A 25,647-nucleotide genomic window follows, 5' to 3' on the forward strand; every position below is an offset into this window, starting at 1 on the left:
AAACAATCTCGAGTGCTTAACGAATTAATTTCGTACGGTAACTAACAACAATTTTACATTGTGAGTTTATTTACTTATCTTAGTAATCTTATCGTACCTGTCGTATGTTCGCGGTTATTTATTCAGAAAGGGAGCAAAGTTCAAGTGCTACATCTTTGTCATTTCGTAAACATAAATGTAATGGATTCATGACTTGTGTGAGCAGATCTTAGGCGCAAGGACTGCTGTGAAGTTTCAGCCTTTATATTTTAGAGACAACTGTGAGTATTCTCTGATATGCGAAGAAAGTGAAAGTGTAAGTACGTGTGTGCATGTGTGTTGTGTGATTTCTTGTAAGTCTACGAACTGTTTAAAAACACTCTGGACGTTATTTCTACTTAAAGTAATGCAGAGAGATTCATTATTTCTTGGTAGTTTGAAGAAACTGCTGCGTAGTTTAAAATAATTTCACCAACGCTATCATTATAAATCAGTGGTACTCGCTACAAATCAGAGGAGAGTCAAAAGTGAGAAATAATAATTTGCCGAGACCCGCTATGCATTTCACAGTATTGAAGTTTAACAAAATGCACGGATTTTTAATAATCATCAATACTGTATTATTTCAATATAACGTAACAGAACTAACACAATATATTACTGGTATTTTGAAGTTGAATGCGATTCTGACAGCAGACTAGATGATAAAAGCTTCTCAACCGAATAATAACAGGCATTTCCCATTTTTATTCTGCGTTTAATTTCCTCCCGAGTGCCATTTATATTTGTTACTGTTGCTCCAAGATATTTGAATTTTTCCACCTCTTCGAAGGTTATATCTCCAATTTTTATATTTCCATTTCGTACAATATTCTGATCTCGAGACATAATCATATGAAGAGTTCGCGGGAAAAACGATGAATGTCACATTTCTGTTAAGGATTAGATAATGATCTAATTGAGTCTATAACTACAAGATGTAGTGCTGTTTCTATAGAAAATAAAGGAAAGGATTACTGTATTCGTGGTGATAATTCTCCTTTTACCATTTTTCATAAGAACATTAAATTTCGCAGTGATCCATTGAATTAGATAATGACATCAACCTTAAGAAAACTGTGACATTCATCGTTTTTCCCGCGAACTCTTCATATACTTCTTTGTCTTTTTGGGATTTACTTCCAAACCTATCGCTTTGCTTGCTTCAAGCAGAATTTCCGTGTTTTCCCTAATCGTTTGCGGATTTTCTCCTAACATATTCACGTCATCCGCATAGACAGTTTATTATTATTAGCAGTAGCAGTAGCATAGTTTAACTACTGGAAAATAATTTCTTCCTAAGAGTTCGAGAAAATGTCATATTCTCAAGTTACGTATTTTAAAGTAATTTCACAACAATCATCTCGCTAAATACCATCTCGCTCGCTATCACCAATTCCATCGATCTTAAAATCTGTAGCCCCTTAAAGCCAGCCTGAACATATTAATTTTCTGCATTAGGCGAATCTAATGCTGCATTTTTTAAAAAAATGGTAGTGATTTTGAATTATGACTAAATACTGGTACCGAATTTTGAGGCTTGAATATATAATTTTAATTAATCTACAATTATTATCTTTAGCCCGAGCCTGTTCTCCCATTCCTTGTACCAAGTGAAAAAATCTGCTACAAGCTAATAGGCCCGGTGAATCGCTGAATTCCCGCTATTATTAATTAATCAGTATCGTTTCTATTAATTATCGAAGTTTACAAATAAAGCATAGAAATGAATTTCATCTAGCCCTAAAAGTTTATTTGATAATATAATCCACTTATTTAATCCATTAATGTAATATATTTATATGCATTAATTCCACTTAATTATGTTATTAAAAACATCATGTAAATCATAGATCATACACGTTGTAGATCCCCGTGCCAGAGCCTGGGGAAGTTTTCTACGCAACCTTGAACGTTACTCTGCCTTCTTTTGTAAATGAACGAAACTACATTAACTGACGAATATTTACGTTCTGAAGAATAGGCCTATTGCGTACAATGGATCACGGTCTTGTGAAAAAAATGTTTTAATTTAATTATTTTTATAATTTTAACATTAAAGACGCCAGAAAAGTAGCCAGGTCGCCAAGTGGAAATTTTCGTCGCCGCAAGGAACATAAAAGGTGCCAGAATGGCGACAAGTAACAACATCTGGCAACTCTGGCCATTATTCGGCGAGATACACAAGTGTGACATAAGCGAGATAGAGAAGTGTGGCCTTGATGACAGTTTCGCGCATTATATCAAGAGATGGCCGATATTTCACAAACCGATATTTTGTCACAGGTATTTTTTTGTCACAGATAAACCTGTGACTGATGATGCGAAATATCTGTGACAAAATATCGCTATCGAAATCTGCTCCGTATTCAGTACTCTGTGACTGATATTTTCTCCTCTACGTCGTAGGTTTGCGCGTGCGCATGATACAATAACAGCAATCGGGCGGTAGTTTCTCCATCTTATTATAAATTATGTAGTTATGACACGATTTAAATAATAACACCATTGGTTACCAGCACTTAATCTTGTGTAAAATCCTGTCTGAACAACTGTTTTGTTTTGTAATTATTTTCCAGTGTTTTTCCGAATACTTACGTTTCATTAAATTTTATTCTATGACTCAATATTATAATGTTAATGCAAGACTTAAAATAATTTATCCATTATATTATATACAATAAAAAGGATCAATTTTTAAAACGATTAGGATAATCATATAACCTCAATTTCTCCATACCCAACTACATTTAAAAATGATCAACTGGTTCAATATCTATAATATAACCTCTTCGTACATGAGGTTAACTTTTGACATGTTACTGTTCAGTTAGGTAAGTATTTATTTGTTAATGGTACATGTACATAATTTCTTTGTTGGATTTTCCCATATAAATCACTGAGTGGTGTGTATAGAGAAATCGTATTCATATTTCACTGCTCTTCAATATTTCCTGCTAATTTTTATCGGTGGGACAAAATATCGGTGTAATTCATACTACGTATCGATATAAAATATCGGTGTGACAAAATCACCGATAAAAGTCACAGATATTTAATTGTCACAGTCACAGTTGTCACAGATACTTGAAAATATCGTTTAAGCTCATCTCTATATATCCCGAAGGAAAAATTACAGCAGAGAGAGAACTCCCGCCAATGAGAATGTAGTTACTTTGCAAATGAAGATAAAAATATAAGAACGTATTCCTTGATAAGTTACTAACTTCCACTTAAAAGAATAGCTATAACAGCTGTTCAGGGACCAATCAAGAATGATATGGGGCCCATAGGCGGAGAGAAAACCGTTTCCTTGGGAGGGGGGGGGGGCAAAGCAAAACCATAGAATCCCCATATAACGAGGTTATGGGGGACATCATTTACCTCCTTCCCTCCGTTATAGCTTGACCGTGATACAGTATATCGGAATATGATTATTTAACAAAGGTATTTTCGAGGGCATGTTTCTTACAGTGTTACATCCACATCCGCGATGTTTCGCACCAAGTTGTACAGGGACATCATTTTATTTTTACTAACATCTTCAACATTAACCTGACTATACCTTTGGATTAACGATTGAGAAACGGAAACACCGTTTGCTACCCCCTTCCACGACCGAAGTTTGACGACACTACGTAGTGTAAAATACAATACAAATCACTTTACTAGGTATAGGTAAACTAGGAAATGTTACGATTTTGAATTTGATCATTTTCGTCGGGTTTTTATTTAGTCAAAATACAGTACAGTATTAACAGTAAGTGTTTTTACTCACTAACTGAACTATCCAATCGGACGTATTTATTGTGCAATGTATAATATACTGTCTACAGCACATTAGCATACAATATTTACAGTGCATTTATATTTTAAAAATAATCGAAATATGGATATTTAAACAAATTACTGAAAATGGTGGTCGTTCATTTCGATACAGGCTTCAAATCTTTTGTGCATATTATCAAAAACGTTTTCAAGCATATCTTCTGAAATTGAATGTATGGTTTCTTGAATGTAATTATTTAATTCTTCTATTGTTGTAAGATGTTTATCAAACACAACTGTTTCACAATAACCCCAAAGAAATAATGCAAAGCACTCAAATCAGGCGACATGGGGGAGCCATAATCCTACGCCTGTTTAAATAATTCTGTACCTACTCCATAACAGTGTACCTTACATACTGTCAATTCAATCTTCACTTCTGCCCGATCCGCATACATAAATTTACTCAGATATGCTATCTACTGACCGTCCATGTGGTTATGTAGGAGGGTCTTAGAAAGGAGGGAAATAACGTGACAATTACTTACTTAACGAGGCCCTTTTATTTAAATTATTTTAAATAGTTGTATAATATTACGTAGAAGTCCAATTCCTAACAGCAAATGTTTTCAGAAAAGAACTAAGATAACTCAGCACTAGCCTTTACAGAGGGGCCACCAGAAACGGATGTGGGAAACCGGGATGTGACGTAACTAAACGGACGCACAGTACCTGTGCGAAAATATGATTCAGTAGTGAATGAATGCTCTTTCTTCACTGAAAAATGTGATCATATTTCTGAAACATACTATATTCACTCACTCTGTACTGTTTATTTTGACCGTAAGACGACTTTGCGGCTTTGGTTGTGTGTGGAAGTTTGCTACTAGAAGGAGTGGAAGTGAAGTACATTAAAAAATTCAGGTACAATAAAAATTGAAGTAAAAATAAAATGATGTCCCTGTATAAGGCTTGAACTGTAGGTTTACTACAAATTATAATAGGGCATAACTGAAAACAATCTCCCTCTTTTTCTCTGTCGTACAGAAACACATGCATACATCAGTAAAACTACGTAACAGTGCTAACAGAAACTTTTTTATTTGAAGTTTACCTTCCTGAAGATATAATTCGCGGGTGCTCGTGAAAAGGGGGTAAGTCATATTGCAAGGTATGTAAACTTCTCTCCTTTGGTACTGAACAAAACCCCTTTGTCACAAAATATGGAGCACTGTAACTGCATCATAGATGGAAGAATGACTTAACCCCTTTAACACAAGAGAAAATTAATTGTGGATAGTTCAAATCTGTACTTATTCCAGTTTAGCCAAATCAACTTAACCCCCTTTACACGAGCACCCGCGAATTATGAAATGCAAACTCGAATTATTTTATTTAATCTCGTCTTTAAGTTTACACATAATACCGGGATCACTTTTCTTTTTTTCTGCATTGTTGTGCATTATGTTTTTCATATTTCTCCAAGTAGTGGCCTGAAAACCTGCAGACTTGTACAGGCTGTTACAAAAGAAACATTACAGTGCTTCAATTTCTCAAATGAGGTATATGAATTCTTACACATTCAGAAATTTAAAATAATTATTATAGTCCAGACACATGATCTGAAGATATTAATTAATCAATTTAAGAGCAGAAACTTAATCATAAACAAAAGCAAAAAAAGATATTTTGAATTCATTATTTTCTAACGTTAGTAGAAAAAAAATCCAGACGAGTTTGGGGGGGGGGCAGTGCACCCCCAGGGCTCCCGCCCCCCATAACTCCGCCTATGAGGGACCCCAGCGAAAGTAATAATTAGGCCCTTTAGTAAAATAATAATAACAACAACAAAGCAATATTAATAACTCCCCGATTTGATGTTGAACACAGAGACGAATTTCACTCACACATTTATTAACACTTTTTTTCTTCGATACTAGTTCTGGACTCTATATAGTCTAGCGAGGGAATTTTCCAAAGCCAAATCGTAAATTATCTTCATAATCAATCTCCGCCAAAATCCAAAATGTCATGTTCAATATTCGTCGCACTTAAATTATTTGTGGTTTTGTCATGTGATTTCTTAATAAAATTCATCTTTCATTAATTTGTCTTGAAAATTTAACGTTCTGCAGATGTAGGCTATTTGTCACAATGTCAGAAAAAAATCTTATAGCAATTTTGTAACTCGAAGATTAGGGATTAGGAATATCATTTCCAATATAAGTATAATTTTTTTAACATCTCAATACTAATGATAAGTTCTGCAGTGCTTGGGAAAAGTGACATAAGTCAGTTTCGACAAACCTTTTTTGATAATTTATTGACAACTTGCGGAACACCTGCTCGCTTGGAAGAAAAATACACAAGTATTTCTCCCATTACAATAATTCATACAGAAAAAAATCAAATCGACATAAACCAGTGTAAGTTGTCAATAAATTATCAAAAAAGGTTTGTGGAAACTGACTTATGTCACTTTTCCCAAGCACTGCAGAGTTAATAACAGAAAGAATGTTTTTTTTTTTTTTTTAATGGCGGATACTTGACTGTTCGTCATTCACCCATATGAAACCAATTAATATAGAAAATAAAATTTAATAACTTAGTACAGTGGTTCTCAAAGTGGGGTCCCCGAAGGTCATTCTGGAGATCCGCGAATATTCTGGATACGTAAACCTTTTTTTTCCCTTCAGAAGGGTTTTTATTTTTTTTTTCTGTGGTAATAATGTCTCAAGATCATTGGCTGTTGTTAGTGTTATCTTCTGAGAAATCACATATATAAAGTAAAGTAATAACACAATAATAATTATATTTCTCACGAAAACATTTTCATAAAATTGTACGTATTTACTCATACTTGTATATTTGGTATACTTTATCCTTCAGGGCAACCCCTATTTCAGGGGAAGTATTTTATAATAACTTTTAAATTCGTTCAATTGTTATTGACAGCCCTCTCGTGTTATTATTACACAGTGTAAGACTATAAGAAGAATTTTTTTGTGTGGCAACAACTTAAGGGCAACTTGTAATTTATAAATTCGTTCGACATTTTACTTATAACTTTTTAATTCGTTCGACATTTTATAAGTTTTGTTAAGGCTCAAAGGTCATTATAATATGGATGAAGATGAACTCAGATTATTTCCTGTTTCTAATTCTAACAATATGTGCATTCAAAATCCCTTTAACAGCATGAAGACTCACAATCTCACCGAAAGGAAGAGAGATCTGATTGTTGAGTTATTGTGTGAGACTGCTCGGAAATACTACTAAGCAATGCCAGTTTTTTTTTTAAGCTGAAAGTTATGAGGAGCAGAAAGAACTGTCAGAACGAGTTTTGAAAGATTTAATGACGTATCCCGACTTACTTGCGTCAGCAGTCGTTTTCTACTCTTTCGTGTATAACAACTGTAAATCAATTAAATGAGGCGACAAACTTGAGATTAAAGATGGCTAACACTGAGTAATGAAACTTCTAAAAAATGTTGTTGATTTCTTTTTTAGTAAAAGAATATTACACAAAGAAAGTACTGAGAGCAGAGTATTGTTTTGCTTTACTATTTTTAATATCAACTCTGCTGCAACATATCAATGAAGGCTTTACACTTTTTTCAGGACAGTAATTATATTATTTACGTTTCGTATAATTCAAATATGCATTCAATATTCATTCAATATGAGAAAATATGACAAATATCACTATTCATATTCACTTAATATTACCCCAAAATCTAACAATCTACCCATCATTCCATTGACGACTCTGAAGGGGTCCGCGAAAATACAGCAGAACCCCGATTATCCGTCACCCTATTAACTGTCTTTCTCTCGCTCCTTTTTTTTTTTTTTTTTTTTTTTCTACAGAAACATATGAAGTAGATACTATTGTACGTATATTAGTATACGTATTTTTTCTACAGTGTTACCATAAGCATTTACACAGTTTTGATCTACTGTTCGAGTTGCCGTACTCTACAACTTCTATATAAAATGTGTATTCCATGAGTGTCAAAAGAAAACGCGTTGTGCTAAGTATTGAATAAAATGCAAATAAGTGGTTTGAGGAAAGAGAAACTGTGGATCATCTCGCATCACAATAAATGACTGATGTTACAACTGTACGTATCTTTCCGCTGACAGCCATTGCAAGGAGTTTTCTTCCCCTTAAAAACACATTGACAACCGAACTTAAATTAATGAACTTCTGATTCATTACCTAGCGTATTAAACACAAGATCACGGATAAAATGACGAAAATTCAGTCTTATTCACTTAATTTACGAAAATATTTTATGATATGGATTATCCGATTTTTTCGATTAACCGTCCGCAGTGCTAACGAGTTAGGGAACCACTTATTTAGTAGACTCACGGACACGATCACCTAGCCTACGTTCGAAAGTCGAATGAATACTATCAGATGTTATGTAGCATAAACCATTTGTTAATGAAATTCAATTCTTAAATAAAATCCCATTAAATATAATTGTACAGCAATACTCAGATATATACAATAAATTACGTAATAAAGGAAACGTATCTAATAAATATATATATATATATATATTATATCAAAATAGTTATTGAAATATAAATTACTCGAATGATTATTGTTACGTCATTTAAGATGATTGTAATATTAGCGTATCGCCAGCAAAGAGCAAATCAAAATCTAACATTAATTTCCAGTCAAAGGGAAAAGAGCACGGAAATGATAGCCAGTAAGAAGAAAGCCAACTACAGTACCATGATCATGGTCTCGCGGATGATGAGTTAATTTTAATTTGTTCATTTCGTTTAAATACTATTCAGTTTATGTTGGGAATACCATCCGATTTTGCTTTTCTCTGTAATCAATAGTGCAGACATTTTCAGCAAACTACGAGTATAAATAAATTCCAGCTCTGTCATTCTCAAGAAATTCTGAAAATATTTTTCATTTGTATTTTTAAGTTTATGCAAAAGATTCATGTGAGACCACTTTTCTTTTTCCCCCCCATTATCAATCCTTACTCAATTTGCTCCTTTTCTTACGTTTCTTCCTAAAATAACGCAACATATAGAGCTCAAGGACGGCAACTGCAACTTTCGAAACGCAAATTTCCACGACTTTGCAAAGGACGGAGTTCTTCGCGCTGGATGTAGCCTATATACGCATGTGTAGTGAAGGTGAAACGAACTTGGTGTGCGATTCGCTAAACCATGTTCCAATGTGTATAGGGCACCATATTATTAGGAGTACACCTTTCCAGTTGTACAAATTACTTAAAACTTTCGTATCTCAGTATCTTTCAGTCCGCTTACAATATATTCCTTCTGATTTCTTCTGCATTTTTAATGTTATCAAAAAACTGTTTTTAACTAGGAATATTGTATTGTATTTATTTACATTCCATGGTATTCGTACATGCTTCACAGCTAGAATACGGAACATTAAAAAAAATCTATAGGGTGCTATTCATACATATTTCGACAGCCCGCGCTACGAGCGTGCTAAACTAGCCCCGGCTATCGACTGATTACTTGTACAGGATTCATATCATATCATATCATATCATATCATATCATATCGCTAACACTGGTTTATGAATACGAAAAACGTTAGTTCACTAATCATCCATCGGAAGCCCGCGCTAAGAATGTCTATGAATACGGCCCATAGAGTCTTAATTATAGTCACAGTCTAGTTGAAATATATACAGAAGAGTTTTACAATATAGTCTACAAGTAAACATAAAGGTTTAGTATCAGTACTTAATACAAGACAGAAATATTCATGAAGCGTTGTTGAATGTCATAAATTCACCTACTGAATAGAAGGCGTGAGAAATTAGGTACTTCATTAATTTGACCCTAAATAATCGTATGATTTGAGTTTGATTTTTTATAGCCATAGGGAAGCTATTAAAAATTTTTACTGCCATATAATGCACTCCTTTTTGATAGCATGATAGACTTGTCGATGGAGTATAAAAGTCATTTTTTACACGTATTTATGCTGTGAACTGTTGAATTAGTTACAAAGTTTTCACGATTACATACGAGGAAGTTTATTAATGAAAAAATATACTGACAAGCAATGAGCATTATTTGTAGTTTTTTTTTTTTAATGGTCCTACACGATTCCTTAGATTTGACATCTACTATTATTCTAATTACTCTTTTTGTAGTAAGGATATACCGTTGCTATCAGTAGAATTTTCTCAGAATATTATTCCAAAAGTCATTATCGAGTGGAAGTATACAAAATATATTGTTTTTAAGGTATTGATATTTACTATCTCTTGCATATATCTAATAGTAAAACTTGTTTAATTTAGTTTGGGGTAATCTCTTTAATATGATTTTTCTAATTTAACACATTATCGATTTGTAAGCCAAGAAATTTGGTTGTTATTGTTTCTATTAGGGACCTGTTATTAATTATTGCGTTTGAAATTTGCGAGGTTGAATTTGGACTTGAGAGTCCTGCCACAGTCCACATTCACCTCGCCCATGGTCGACCATTAGGGGCAGGATGGCACTTAGCCACGTCGTTACCAAATTTTGGATGAAAATTGTGTAATCATTATGTATTTCTTCGATATTTTCCACAAATTATGAATTTTTAAATAATTCTTATTTTGAAATATATTCCAGTAACTACAACATAAACTGAAATATTTGACTTATTTCTTGGAAGAATGTATTTGTTCTTCAATTTTTACAGAATGCATTATTATTTTAACATTTTTATGCCTCCTATTATTTTTTTAATACGTAGGTTGCCCAGAAATTAATGCCTTACATATATTTTCTCGGCCAAAACAATGTGTTGGGAACACGAAATTTGTTGGTACTAATATTTTAAGTTTATTGCATATGTGCGTGAAAATCCAGCATGTCAGTCATGACATCTTGAATTCGGAGTATAGCTGGAGAGGGAAAATGTCCCTCAGAAATCGGAATGCTTCTTGAAAGTATGAAAGAGAATAATAAAACTGAGATATTTAAAGCTAAGTCTCAACATGCTAAATGTGTTAAAAATCACGTGAGGAATTCCGCCAAGAATATAGTCTCTTTTGGAACCACCAGATATTAGTCGCGCGGATGGTAAACGGCCCGATGGTCTCACCTTAATTCCATGGTCTAGAGGAAAATCTTTAATTTGGGACTCCACTTGCATTGACACTCTAGCTCCGTCTCACTTGCCTAATACCTCCAGGCGCGCTGCATCTGCTGCTGAATTAGCCGTGAAAAATAAAGTCAATAAGTATGCTTATCTTTTAGACAATTATATCTTTATCCCCTTTGCTGTGGAGACCTTCCGTCCTTGGAGTCATGACGCTAAAGTTTTGGTATCTCAAATCGGCCAAATTTTTATCTCCATTACCGGTGATCGTCGTTGCACTACTTATTTGCGTCAATGTTTAAGTATTGCAATTCAACGCGGAAATGCAATGGGCGTTTTGGGTACCCTTCCCGGGTCCAGCCCTTTGGATGAACTCTTTTTCTTAGATATTTTTAGAAGTAATTTATTTTTTTCATTACAAGATAATATTTTATACAAAAAATTATATTATATTATATTATATTATATTATATTATATTATATTATATTATATTATATTATATTATATTATATTATATTATATTATATTATATTATATTATATTATATTATATTTGTACTATTGCAAATTATTTAAAGTTAGGTTCACTGATGTGAAAGTACCCTGACGTTGTGAATCTTCTTATGAAATTAATAGTATTTTTGTTAAGATGTTTTGTTTTTTCTTTCATATATTATGGGTAATTTTGAATAATATAAAAAATATTTTATACCTTTTCTCAATTTTTAGAACACCAAATGGAAATATATATTTATCATGTAATAATGTATCAAAGTAAGATTTATTTATATAATAAAGCATAGTATTGTTTCATTGTTTTTCTAGAACCACCATGGCAGCCGAAAGAATGAAGATAATATTTCAGCATCTTCATAGACGACCTGATGATGCCTTTACTCCTGTATCCTTCACAAGACTTAACGTTAATATAGTCAGTTTATATCGGCTACATCATTCTGGTGATGGTGACTATGTGAAACATCTTGAGGAAAATCGATCGTAGGAAATAACTATTTTCTTTTCCTTTTTTTACTCTCCGATATACATATATTAAAATAACGAAATGAAGATAGGCCTAGCCATGATTAGTAAGGTTCGGATAAAGTTGCTGTATCACGATAGGCATCCTTGGTCCGTGTGTCCATTAACTAGTTGTCGCATGTTCCTCAGAGACGTATATTCATTTCCTATCGGCTGTACTGTCCATTTACTGATGTTTTAGCTAGGAAATGGAGATCGCTTTTCTCAGCAGGTAGAGCTTTAGCTGGTTTTTATTTTTTTTTATTTTAATAGGTTATTTTACGACGCTTTATCAACATCTTAGGTTGTTTAGCGTCTGAATGAGATGAAGGTGATAATGCCGGTGAAATGAGTCCGGGGTCCAGCACCGAAAGTTACTCAGCATTTGCTCATCTTGGGTTGAGGGAAAACCCCGGAAAAAAACCTCAACCAAGTAACTTGCCCCGACCGGGAATCGAACCCGGGCCACTTTAGCTGGTGGAAGAGGGTAGTGTTTACTTACTCTGAAGCAAGTCAAGGCCCCATCCATCCTATACAGCTTATCCTGATACAGTTACTTTATCCGAACCTTAATGATTAGTTGTTGTTAAAGCATTGTATGCTAACCTGGAGCATATTCTTTTCTAAATAGTCAATTGCTTCATGAAAACGACAATTTCTGACATTTTCATAAATACTTCAATCCTTGTGAATATCTAAGTTTGAATTCAAAGAATAGCGATTTAGTGTTTTTATAAACACGAAAACCTCTTTACCCATTCAATATCCGCTCATCAGAGATAGGGATACAAGGAAGGTTGTATCATAATTACAATTTTCAGTTTCAAATCTATAGAGTAACACTATAGAATGGAGAATGATTGAGTTTATGTCATTAAAAGATGTACGCATGTCCTCATTCGTTTGCTGCGAATATCACAGTTAAGTTTGGGTCAAACACAGAGATGTGAACAATGTATAGAAACTGGACTCATCAATTTAATATAAAACAAAGTCCGTCTGACAACAGCCTGTTTCTTGAACTGATGACCTGTTCTCGAGAAAAGATTACACAACAGCAACTGACACACTGGAGAATTTTGGTCTATTACAATATTTATAAGCTTTCCAAATGATCCATTTATTGACCGTCTCTCGAGACATACCGTTAAAACAGCTCTACCGAAAAAAAAAATAATAATAATAATAAAAATTTAAAAATTACAGAGAAATTATGTTCGGCTCATTTTCATCAATAATTTACAAATAAGGGAAAAGATAGGAAACTGAAAAAAAATGCACAAATGGCTGAAGAATAATAAATGGAAAGCAATTGACCAATGTGGAAGGCACAATGTGACTGAATGGAGGAAAAGGGCAGGACCTACATAAGTGATGCATTTATTTATGAGCGTTTTTTAACTGTTCGTTTCAATAATAATAATAATAATAATAATAGTGTAGTGCAATAGGCCTAATATTTAACTATACTTTCTCTAAATCATTAAGAATAGTTTGGATTTTTTTTTTTTTCAGAAAAAAAGTTGTAATGTATGTTAAATTGAGATTATCTTGATAGTAATGATGCTTTTTCATGTACACATTTCAAATTATTCGAAAATAACCGGATTCATTAAATCCATAATTTAATTTTCTCTGTGCGTGAAAAAGCAGCTTATAAAAAGATAAACAACGTTAGAAGTTCGAATAGTATTCTCGTAAGAGCTGAAAAAAATCGCAAACTATTTCTTTGTCGCGTGAGTAACAAATTTGGATAAAAATCCACGAAGTGAGGGAGAGGAAAGCTCAGCAGAGAGGGCCAGCCCCATTTATAGTGTTAATGTTATGTTTTATTTAACGACGCTCGCAACTGCAGAGGTTATATCAGCGTCGCCGGATGTACCGGAATTTTGTCCCGCAGGAGTTCTTTTACATGCCAGTAAATCTACTGACATGAGCCTGTCACATTTAAGCACACTTAAATGCCATCGACCTGGCCCGGGATCGAACCCGCAACCTTGGGCGTACAAGGCCAGCGCTATACCAACTCGCCAATCAGGTCGACCAGCCCCATTTATATCCACATTTTAATCTACCTACCTATCTGTATTCGTCCGTATCTCTACTAATCTGTTTACATCTGACTCTCAACTCTATCAACAACAGCATTAATTTCTTATCTTAACTTCCATCAAATGTGGCTGTTTCATAAATTTGTTTTATCTGCGCCATTAAAATTTGATTGGCTTCATTTACCTGAATGACTTTCCTATTCTATACATGTCATTGGTCAATCTTTACAGACCATAAACTTCATATCACCTCTTTAACAGTTTGCTTGTGTAACTAACTGAGCAAAAGGCAAAACGTTTTTTCTATATCTTTCATATCTTGCTCACATTACAAAGACTATTTTCAATTCTTTGTATGTATAGGCTACGTGGTTATACATTATACAACATACCGTACAGTACTCGTATGTATTATGTATGTAGGTACATAATATACAGTATACAGACGTGGACAAATAATTAGACTAAAACGTTTTCTTGGAAACATAATATAATTCGTCATCAACTATCAGTATAATTCACAGAGTCTCTATTGTTGTAAATATGACTGTTTACATCTTCTGGTATATTTTTCCAATGGTTAAGTATATTTTTTTGTTGCTATGTTTGTACTACTAGTGGTTTAATTATATACTGCAGAAGATATTCTCCCATAGCCTGCAAGAAGACCAGGCATGAACGAAATTGAAAATCTGTGATCTACAGTATACTGAAGAAGAAAGTGAACAAAAAGAGGCTTACAACAAAACATGGACTCATTTAGGCACTGTCTGATATATGGCTAAATGATGCTGATATTCAAAGAAAGTGTCAAACTTTGGTTTCCAGCATCCCTGACAAAATCAACGTGTTAATAAAGAATAAGGAGATGTTCACAAAATATTAGTAACCTCAAGACTCAATTTTCTGTTCATTACATCTCTGCAGAATATATTTTTGTTCATTATTTCTACCGATAAATACAACTTCGCTGCACATGTAATTAATTTAGTCTAATACCGGTAATTTGTCCACGTCTGTATTTATTTCGCTCATTTCCTGAGATCACCTTTTACGCTAGTGACCTTTTAGTATGCTCAATATTATCTACGACATAAATACTTCACTGGCAATATAATATAAACATGGTACTTCAATTAAAAGCTACAATATGTAAAGCCTCTCCACAGTAACAAATACATATCATCATTACTTGCATTGTTTATAAAACCTCTTATCACTATTGGTCAACGATCATTATTTGTTACCGCTAGGGCAGACATCCATTGTAGATACGTCGCATATTTAGATGGGAATGACAGTGCTGTTCTTAAATTTAATGTGTCGTACAGTACTTAAAGACCTGAAAACATGGGACAGATGAGTGGACCTATGCCATTCTGTTGGCTACGATAATGATGATGAAGATTATTATTATTATTATTATTATTATTATTATTATTATTATTATTATTATTATTATTATTATTATTATTATTATTATAAGAAGATTGGTGGAAGGACAGTGAGTTAAAAGAGAAATTGGAGAGAATGTTTAAAATTAATTTTAAAAAACTATAATATTGTGCACACATTGTTAAACCAGTTTTAGATAAATTATTGTTATTATTATTATTATTATTATTATTATTATTATTATTATTATTATTATTATAAGAAGATTGGTGGAAGGACAGTGAGTTAACAGAGAGATTGGAGAGAATGTTTAAAATTAATTTTAAAAAACTATAATATTGTGCACACATTGTTAAACCAGTTTTAGATAAATTATTATTATTATTATTATTATTATTATTATTATTATTATTATTATTATTATTATTATTATTATTATTATAAGAAGATTGGTGGAAGGACAGTGAGTTAACAGAGAGATTGGAGAGAATGTTTAAAATTAATTTTAAAAAACTATAATATTGTGCACACATTGTTAAACCAGTTTTAGATAAATTATTATTATTATTATTATTATTATTATTATTATTATTATTATTATTATTATTATTATTATAAGAAGATTGGTGGAAGGACAGTGAGTTAACTGAGAGATTGGAGAGAATGTTTAAAATTAATTTTAAAAAATTATAATATTGTGCACACATTGTTAAACCAGTTTTAGATAAATTATTATTATTATTATTATTATTATTACTTAAAAACGGCTTTTAGAAAACGCAGAGGTTCATTGCCACCCTCACATAAGCCCACCATCAGTCCCTATCCTGAGCAAGATTAATCCAGTCCCTAGCATCATTTTCCAAGTCCCTCAAATCCAGTTTAATATTATCCTCCCATCTACGTCTCAGCCTCCCCAAAGGTCTTTTTCCCTCAGGTCTCCCAACTAACACTCTATACGCCTTTCTGGATTCACCCATATGTGCTACATCCACTGCCCATCTCAAACATCTGGATTTAATGTTCCTAATTATGTCTGGTGAAGAATACAATGCGTGCAGTTCTGCGTTGTGTAACTTTCTCCATTCTCCTGTAACTTCAGCCCTCTTAGCCCCAAATATTTTCCTATGTACCCTATTCTCGAACAACCTTAACCTCTGTTCCTCTCTCAAAGTGAGAGTCCAAGTTTCACAAGCATACAGAACAACAGCGAACATGTGTGTTTTATCTTTAAATATAATATAACTGTTTTATAAATTTTAACTTTTAGGTTTTTTTAAAAGCAGACTAGATGACAAAAGCTTCTCTACGAATAATAACAGGCATTTTCCATATTTATTCTGAGTTTAATTTCCTCTCGAGTGTCATTTATATTTGTTACTGTTGCTCTAAGATATTTGAATTTTTACACCTCTTCAAAGGATAAATTTCCAATTTTTATATTTCCATTTCGTACAATATTCTGGTCACGGGACATAATCATATACTCAAAAAGATGTTCTTTAAATTTGTACTTTGGGTGGTATCTACTGATTTTGTGAAAACTTATAGTTGTTTGCAATCTTACAGGGACTTATATTTTGCAAAGTACCAGTATGGTAGTGGGGGGTCTGAAACAGAAGTCTCGCCCAAAAGTGGGTCGTGCCTTCAGAAGTTTGGGAACCACTGATCTAAAGCACTTAAACGTTGAGTGAACTCATTGATTGTGGGGTCGAATCCCACCTATCGATGTTTATTTGATGTCAGGGTGATATAAGATGTCTTTGGTGAAGGTCTAGTTTCGTGCTAAGGTTCCATGATTCTCATATTAAACCTTCGGCAGATAGACATAGTAATCCATTAGTTTCATTGAGATAATAATTGTGTACTAGATATTGTCAATGGAATCACTTATGTAACAGTGTACCAAGTTTTCTTTCTTTTATTCCTTAACACTGTACCAGAGCTTCTCTGAGACAGCTGCTGTAGCAAGTTACCCAACTACAGATTCTTACAGATACACGTTAAGCAATCCTCTTCTCAGCAAGAGCCAGAGAGATTTTTATGAAGAAAATGGTTACCTCGTTATCCCAAAACTAATTGATGATGACTTAATAGAAGAATTCCGGTAAGAATATCTGTTCATGCTCGCATTTATGAATGCAGTTTAATTGTTTTAATTAAGTATGCATCCTATTTTATACTTTTCTTATGATGTATTGTTCAATTCTTCTAATATATTCATTTATAACATTATACACAGGGCTATAATCTATTATGTATGCCATACAGTCTCTGCTTATCCTCTTTATTTTGTGTTGTCATTAGTGGTATAATGGCCCTCCATAAGTCATAGCCTTCCCCTGAAACTTCTTCCAGGCTTATCACATTTTGTTAAGAACCTTCAATAATTAAATCTAATTCCCATCTAAGTTTAGGTGTTTGTTCTTACTCCCTCAGCTGTTGCAACTGAATTCTTTTGTTGCGCAGATGATCATCTGACCTGTCTGATCCATTTTGATATACAGTGAAACCTTTCCTTACGGACAGATTTTTATGTCCCAACTGAAATAATACAGAAATAATGATAAATTCAACTCCCGTTTACGGACACTCAGACACGGACACGGACAGCTGTTTCACAGTCCTAAAGCTTGCTTTACCTTCTGACTGCGGACAGAACTTGGATTTCAAGACCTAATGTGTTACAGAAATGGAAAATTTAGTTTTGAGAACTGTACAGACATTTCTTAACATGAAAGAAGACAATAAGGGTCTCGTAGGCTACCACTAGCCCAGCCGGCTACCTCTTCTTACCTGGAAGTGGGTGGATAAATAAAATCATAAAATTTAACTTGTCTGATAGGTCCAAGATTTCCGTGATCGTGAAATTGTATTCAACACATGATAGGGTTAGTAGAATTATTCTCCTCACTTCAATCAGTTGTTCTGTTTCGAGAGACATGGCACCTGAACATAAAGGTTAAGTTGAAAACTATAAATTACAGTTCTGCATAACTGTAGACTTAGAATAAAATTGCATGGCACAGTACTGTATTTTTCTTCTTCGGTCTTATCTAATGTAGTTCAAAGTTACAAAGAATTTACTGTAGTATACTGTACTGTATTTAGAATTAAATTATAGTAATACATTTCATTTAAAGTGTGAAGGGATACATAATGCATATTATAAATTTACTGTTAGATTGGGGAGCCTCCCTCCCAATAAAGGACACCTCCCAGATGCGGACAGCTTGTTACGTCCCTTCGATGTCCGTAAATGAGAGGTTTCACTGTACAGTATTGCCAGAAACTTTAAAGACACCTTATAATTCTTATAAAATGCTGTCCTGGCCTTAAATTATAGAGAAACTAACAACGTTTGTAACTGTTAACAATAGAGAAGACTAATTTTTAGTGCAATTTCGATATTTATAGGATGACTGTTAGTCCTTATAGAGAATTTATAAGTTTTTCAAACAACATTAAAAAATCTCACATTTTCAGTATTAAAGTTTAAAATGAATGAGAAAATGCATTTTAATTCAGATTTCTTTTTGTTCGTACTTCATTTTTTTTATCTCTTCACTCTTTTCAGAAATACAACTTCCTCTTCCTCAGTTTTTTTTGTTTTTCATCTTTCATATCTATGTCAACAGTAGTGCTACAGTTTCTACAAGATATCAAACTTATTTCCTTTGCAAGACTTATCCTTCTAATGATTCTCTTCCATCCTCTTAAACTGAAATTCGCTTGATTTATTCTTTAAATCTTTACTGTCTCATACACTACATTATATTTTGAGTTAATTCTACTGAAATCTGGTTCAATTTAGTCAGTAATTACACTTCTGTTTTGTGTACCACATTCTTATAGTATAAATTGATATTAATATGATTAACACGTCTCGTTTCTGAGTAGTTGTTTATTTTTTCCAGCCAAAGGTTCCTGGGTATTTGTGATGGCAGAATTCCAAAAGGAAACATGACTCTCATGAAAGATGTTTCTTTGAGAAACACGGATGTTAAAGGCGAATTTCTGTATTACAAAGTGCAAGATTTTGTTTGGGATGAAGTTTTATCCAAGTATATTCTGCATCCCAAGGTACGTTATCTAGAATTTGTACCCTCTACCCCCCTCCCCAGAAAAGTACAGAGAGAAAAGAGACATACACTCAAACATTAAATAATATATTTAAACATTACAAATCATTTGTAACAAATTACAATTACAGTATTTGTAACAGCCTCATTGATACAGATAAATGAATAGTACAGATCCACCTGAATTTTCCAAGTTCCTGTTATAACATACTGCACATGCTCAGTGCTTACCAAATTTTGTTTTTGGGTCTGTACAAACTAAAAAATTACGGAAATTCATTTTTAAAATGTTGGAGGGTCATTCCAAGAAAATGCGATATTTTCACGAAAAATAAAAATCTCACGAATCTCTGCTTGTTATATGTCATTTTTTTCGTTATGATCCGAATTTTTTGAATCTGATAACACTCATTGTGTAACGACACGTATGTGGGAGAAAAAGCGCCAAGAAGTCTGTGGTTTAAGAGCGCGAAATTATCTACTAGAAATCACATATTTGAATGCACATTTAAGGCAAATAAATCATTACTTCTGTATGTTAAATGCAATTAATAATGAAGTGCGGACCTTTGTTAATAATTGCAATGCATAGAAACCGTAATACAATGATTATTTCGTGCTTGATTGCAATTATTACAAGGAAAGGTTAAGAGACATTTGAGGGGCTTAGAACAAAAAGCAGGTAAGTGAAATTATTTAAAAAAAATGAGGTAAGTGCGTGTTGTGATAGCCCAAAAGGATGTTTCTTTGGGATATAATCAGGTAAGTGATCACACTGTCCAGTGCTGCTATATGGGCATCTTTTCACCAAACTAGTGTATAATATTTCATTGCATGTAGAACTTTAATTGTAATTTCCTCAAAACTAGGTTTCTGTCACTTACCTGCTTTTTGTTCTAAGCCCCTCATTTGTTTATATTTCTTCAAAGCCATTTAATTTTTTCATGTTTCATAAATGTAAAAGTGAGAAACATCACATAACAATCAATTTCTTATATGGACAAAATTTTGATTTATGTACGTATTCTACAAGCAAAACACGTGACACACGTAACACAATGACTGTGACACACGAACAAAAATACAGTATTATGTTCGTGTGTCATTAAGGTTTATCTTAAAATCCAGTTACAATTTTTGTTGTTATTGGAAGTCTTTACGTCTAAACATAATTAGTAGTGGAATTTCAAATACTTATTGTTGATTTAGATAATTGTGTGTGCGTGCACACACACCTGTGCGTTTTTTTTTTCAATCTACATAAACTGTAAGTTAAACACTCTTTAAAATATGTGTTCCATAACATTGTTATAAGGGGGAAAGGAACTGGCCACGCTATCCCATTATTTCCTGGCCTAGTTGCCTCATAAGTGGTACCTTCTTGGTACCACTTGTGAGGTTCACACCTGTCTTTGGACAGACTAAACAACAACTGTTGTAAAAATATAGTGTGTAGGCCTAAAATTAGCATAAGACAATTCATGCCTGAAGTTCGTATAAAATATTTATTATTTTTTTAATTCCTTCAATTAAAAACTTAAAAAATTGGTTTATGTTAATTTATTTCATATTAAAAACAAGCTTATGCAGTACATTTATATCGTAAACAGGTAGCCACCATACTAGGCCTGTGTATAAATAAACTGGAGTAATTATTTGCACATTAGGTAAGTGGTACTAAATTTCTGATATTAATTTAAAATCGTTATATTTAATAACATTAATTTATCCTAGGTATGATTTAGCAATTGTAAAAGTTAGGCCTTTTTAAATCTATATTAGTTTTTCTATTGATATAAAAATTAATACATTTTAAACATTTTTTTGATAGTATTTTGAAGAATTTAAGTTGGGCTGATTACTTGGTTGGGTTTTTTTCGAGGTTTTCTCCAACCATAAGGCGAATGTCAGGTAATCTATGGCGAATTCTCGGCCTCATCTCGCCAAATACCATTTTGCTATCACCAATCCCATTGACACTAAATAACCTAGTGGTTGATACAGTGTCATTAAATGACCAAGTAAAAAAAGACGTCAAATATAGGCTACATATGAAGTTACAAAATCTTGTGGTGGCGAAGAATTTAAAGTATCTGTGATGTCCAAGGAAGGGAAGTACTACAAATGGTTGACATATTGGTATATTCGTCACATGACATTACACAGGAAATATCACCATATATGGTTGTAAACAACCGTGGATATTTTAAATTTAAAAGTGTATTTTAGTGTAATCTAGTGTTGTTTTGTATAACAAGAACTGTAGGCATAGTGTATAAGTCTTCCACAAGAAGTGATGTATTTATAGTACATTTAAAACAATAATAGTAACCAACATGACAGAAATGTTCGTGTGTCACAACACATTTGCAATATTTTGTTTCTTAATGGCACTGTTAATTTTTTTTAAAGTTCGAGATTTAGCAGTTACATGTACTACACAAATGTCTTAATTGTTTGGAAAACAACTGAATGCATTTATGTCATTTGGCACAATAATATGAACATTTTCCATTTTGGCAATAAATCTAGTGGCAAGAAAATGTTCGTATGTCGCACCATGCAATAGTTAATATTTTTTGCATTATTAATTATTCCTTTTCATTAAGAATTTTTGTTTATATTTAGGAATACTTATGGTTTTTTTTATTTTTATTTTATTTTATTGGGTTATTTTACGACGCTGTATCAACATCTAGGTTATTTAGCGTCTGAATGATATGAAGGTGATAATGCCGGTGAAATGAGTCCGGGGTCCAGGGAATACTTATGTTAAAAGACAGTAATGTCTTTTTCATGAATTACTAAGTATTTAATTAAATATCCTGTGAAGATCATAGTTAGGTACTTAAAAAATGTTACGTGTGTCACTATGGAATGACCCTGGATTCTACAGTACCGGTACTTGATTCAGATGTAAATTATTCGATAAAATAAATCGAAGTTTTTCCTTCTTTGAAACATTTCCAAATATATGTAACTAGAGTTGTGCATTACATTTTTAAGTCATCAGTATCAACTAATATTTTTCTTCACTGTTTCTAACAGGTACTTGATTATGTTGAATGTTTCACTGGACCCAACATCAAAGCTATGCATTCTATGCTTATCAACAAGCCACCAGATTCAGGAAAAATGACATCAAAGCATCCATTGCATCAGGTAATTGAAAAAGTTCTATTTTGTAACACGTACATATTTTAACATTGACTTATAAGGAAATTATTAATGTGCTATGTCAGAAAAACTGCACATTCTCCACAGCAGATAAACGGTTATAAAAAATTTGTATTTTAAATGCCATTATAGCCTCAAATCTAAGTGGGACCGAACTTATTTCACATATCAATTTTCTTAGAAATCGATTCAGCCATAATCATACCACCTGTACTTTGGGTTTGGTCATAAAGTTTCAGGGTTAATTTATACTCAGTTTTTTTTTCTCCTGTAAATTACTTTTTTGTTAATTAGCAGGTGTACATTATAAGCAGACGATATATCTTGTCCTCGTATTCCGTGAAAGAATGTTATTAAATCTGGTTTCAAATGTTGGACAGGATCTCCACTACTTCCCATTCAGACCTGCGGATCGCATTGTTGCATCATGGACTGCAATGGAGAGGGTGAACGAAGATAATGGCTGCCTGGTTGTTATTCCCGGGAGTCATAAAGGAAATCTTCTGCCTCATGACTATCCAAAATGGGATGTAAGTAATTTCTTTATTAACAAAATGTTCAGCAAGAAAAAATTTCAGTAAATAAAATAAATGTTTAGTAGTATTTCGTAGGTTATTTTATGACGCTTTATCAACAGCTTAGGTTATTTAGCATCTGAATGAGATGAAGATGATAGTGCCGGTGAAATGAGTCCGGGATCCAGCACTGAAAGTTACCCAGCATTTGCTCATATTGGGTTGAGGGAAAACCCCGGAAAAGACCTCAACCAGGTAACTTGCCCAGACCAGAAATCAAACCCGGGCCACCTGGTTTCGCAGCCAGATGCGCTAACCATTACTCCACAGGTGTGGACAAATAAATGTTACATTGAGATAAACATCGAGATTGTGAGGAAAATGTTCCAGCAGAATAGGTGACTGACATACCACAGTGGCGGATCCAGAATTCCCTAAGGGGAAAGGGGTGGAATAATTTTTTTTTCCTACTATTGTCGCCACTTGCCAAATGGACAAATAAATGTTACATTGAGATAAACATCGAGATTGTGAGGAAAATGTTCCAGCAGAATAGGTGACTGACATACCACAGTGGCGGATCCAGAATTCCCTAAGGGGAAAGGGGTGGAATAATTTTTTTTTCCTACTATTGTCGCCACTTGCCAAATGGACAAATAAATGTTACATTGAGATAAACATCGAGATTGTGAGGAAAATGTTCCAGCAGAATAGGTGACTGACATACCACAGTGGCGGATCCAGAATTCCCTAAGGGGAAAGGGGTGGAATAATTTTTTTTTCCTACTATTGTCGCCACTTGCCAATCCTAGCCGCTGCTAGAATGAGTCCACTAGTTACTAGTCAAGGGGTGCACATTCATCCCTAGCAAATGCTTTGGTAACGTACGTATATAAAGCAGAAATAAAACTGTTGGGTTTAATTTCATCAAATTAAAATACAGCAACTCCATGAACTTAAATTGTTGTCTTATCGCCTCAAAAACAGCCACTCCTTAAGCCCCTGCCTATGACCTTCCAGCAGTTAGAGGAGACTCTCCATATCTCTGCATCAAGCTGTTCGGACAATCCTGCATGATCATCTCAGTTTGAGGATGCTTCGCAGTGTCTGGGTGCCACATTCCCTTTCTGAAGAGCAAACTACACATCATGTGGAATGGTACCGGAAAATTCTGAAGAGAATTGAAAATGGGACCAAAGAACATAAGGGAACCATCACAGGTGACGAGATTAGTTTTATTATGACTTTCCAACCAAGATCCAGAACCAAATGTGAATATTCAAAGATTGAGAGCACATCACTGTAAGAAGAAAGAAGAAAGTCCATGTCACAAAGAAGAGGATGATTGTGGTGTTCAGTTCGTGGGTCATTGTAGAGCAAATTTTACTCGAAACGCAATGCATGATGACTGCTAAGGTATTACAGTGAAATCTGCTTCCCTTAGATCATCCAAGGACTCAAGAATCTCCGCCCAAGATCACAGTTCAATACTTAGCTGCTACATTCCGATAAAGCACTTGCTCATAGAACTAATCTCATATTAAGTTTCTTGCAAAACAGAGCTAATTGTGCTTTACCATCATCCATACAGCTCTGATCTTGCAAGCCAAAGGCCCTACGAAAGGACGCACTTTGCACAAAGTTCCCATACTAAAATTTCATTTCTATGATATCAACATTCCTCAGGTACGTAATAAAATGCTTATACACTTATTAGTAATTCAAAATAATAATTGTTTTAGTTCTAAAATTAGTAGTCATGCACAGCATACAAGATACCTGGTGTACTGGCCACTGTAAGTAGATGTTCCTACTGTATATAATATACATAATGTATATAATATGTATATATAATGGTATATCTATAATGTGATAAGTTGAGCTATATATAATCATAATTTTCCTTACTGTGTGTACTTAAAAATATTGTATTCATTGTATGCTTTGTACTGCACTATTTTATTACTACTACTACTACTATTATTATTATTATTATTATTATTATTATTATTATTATTATCATTATTATTATCATTATCATTATTATTATTATTATTATTATCATCAATAATTGTCTTATTTTTTATACTTCGTATGTCTCATTTATTTTGACCTGCTGTTCACATTTTATTATGCTTTTTTCTTTCTTTCTGTATGTTATATATTATGTCTCATTTCCACTTGCATGTTGTTTTATTATCTTATTCAGTTTGTGTGTAAAATTGTAGTGTACTTTGTAAATTTGTAGTGTTTTTTGTAACGTAATTTTACTCCTGGTTGAGTGTTAGAGAAGGCCGTATGGCCTTAACTCTGCCAGGTTAAATAAATCATCATCATCATCATCATCATCATTATTATTATTATTATTATTATTATTATTATTATTATTATTGTTGTTATTGTTATTATTATTATTACTATTATTATTATTATTATTATTATTATTATTATTATTATTATTATATGAAATAATGTTGTGAATAAAAACAATAAGAGTAATTTAT

The 25,647-nt window shown here is 33.1% G+C and overlaps 1 protein-coding gene across 3 annotated transcripts in view; it reads left to right on the forward strand.

Annotated features, from left to right (window-relative positions):
* Positions 1 to 25,647, forward strand: part of LOC138714821 (phytanoyl-CoA dioxygenase, peroxisomal-like) — a 36,267-nt gene that overhangs the window by 89 nt on the left and 10,531 nt on the right. The window contains exons 1-6 of one of the 3 annotated variants that reach the window (XM_069846985.1): positions 78 to 295; positions 11,729 to 11,804; positions 17,313 to 17,476; positions 19,287 to 19,452; positions 22,500 to 22,613; positions 23,009 to 23,158. In XM_069846985.1, coding sequence (XP_069703086.1) covers positions 11,736 to 11,804; positions 17,313 to 17,476; positions 19,287 to 19,452; positions 22,500 to 22,613; positions 23,009 to 23,158 — 663 coding nt within the window. In that variant the 5' untranslated portion in view covers positions 78 to 295; positions 11,729 to 11,735. Of the gene's footprint in view, positions 1 to 77; positions 296 to 11,728; positions 11,805 to 17,312; positions 17,477 to 19,286; positions 19,453 to 22,499; positions 22,614 to 23,008; positions 23,159 to 25,647 lie in introns of those variants that run through there. The other 2 variants (XM_069846984.1, XM_069846986.1) reach the window with 2 other exon arrangements.

Source organism: Periplaneta americana, chromosome 15, assembly GCF_040183065.1.
Source record: "Periplaneta americana isolate PAMFEO1 chromosome 15, P.americana_PAMFEO1_priV1, whole genome shotgun sequence".
Taxonomy (NCBI): Eukaryota; Metazoa; Arthropoda; class Insecta; order Blattodea; family Blattidae; genus Periplaneta; species Periplaneta americana.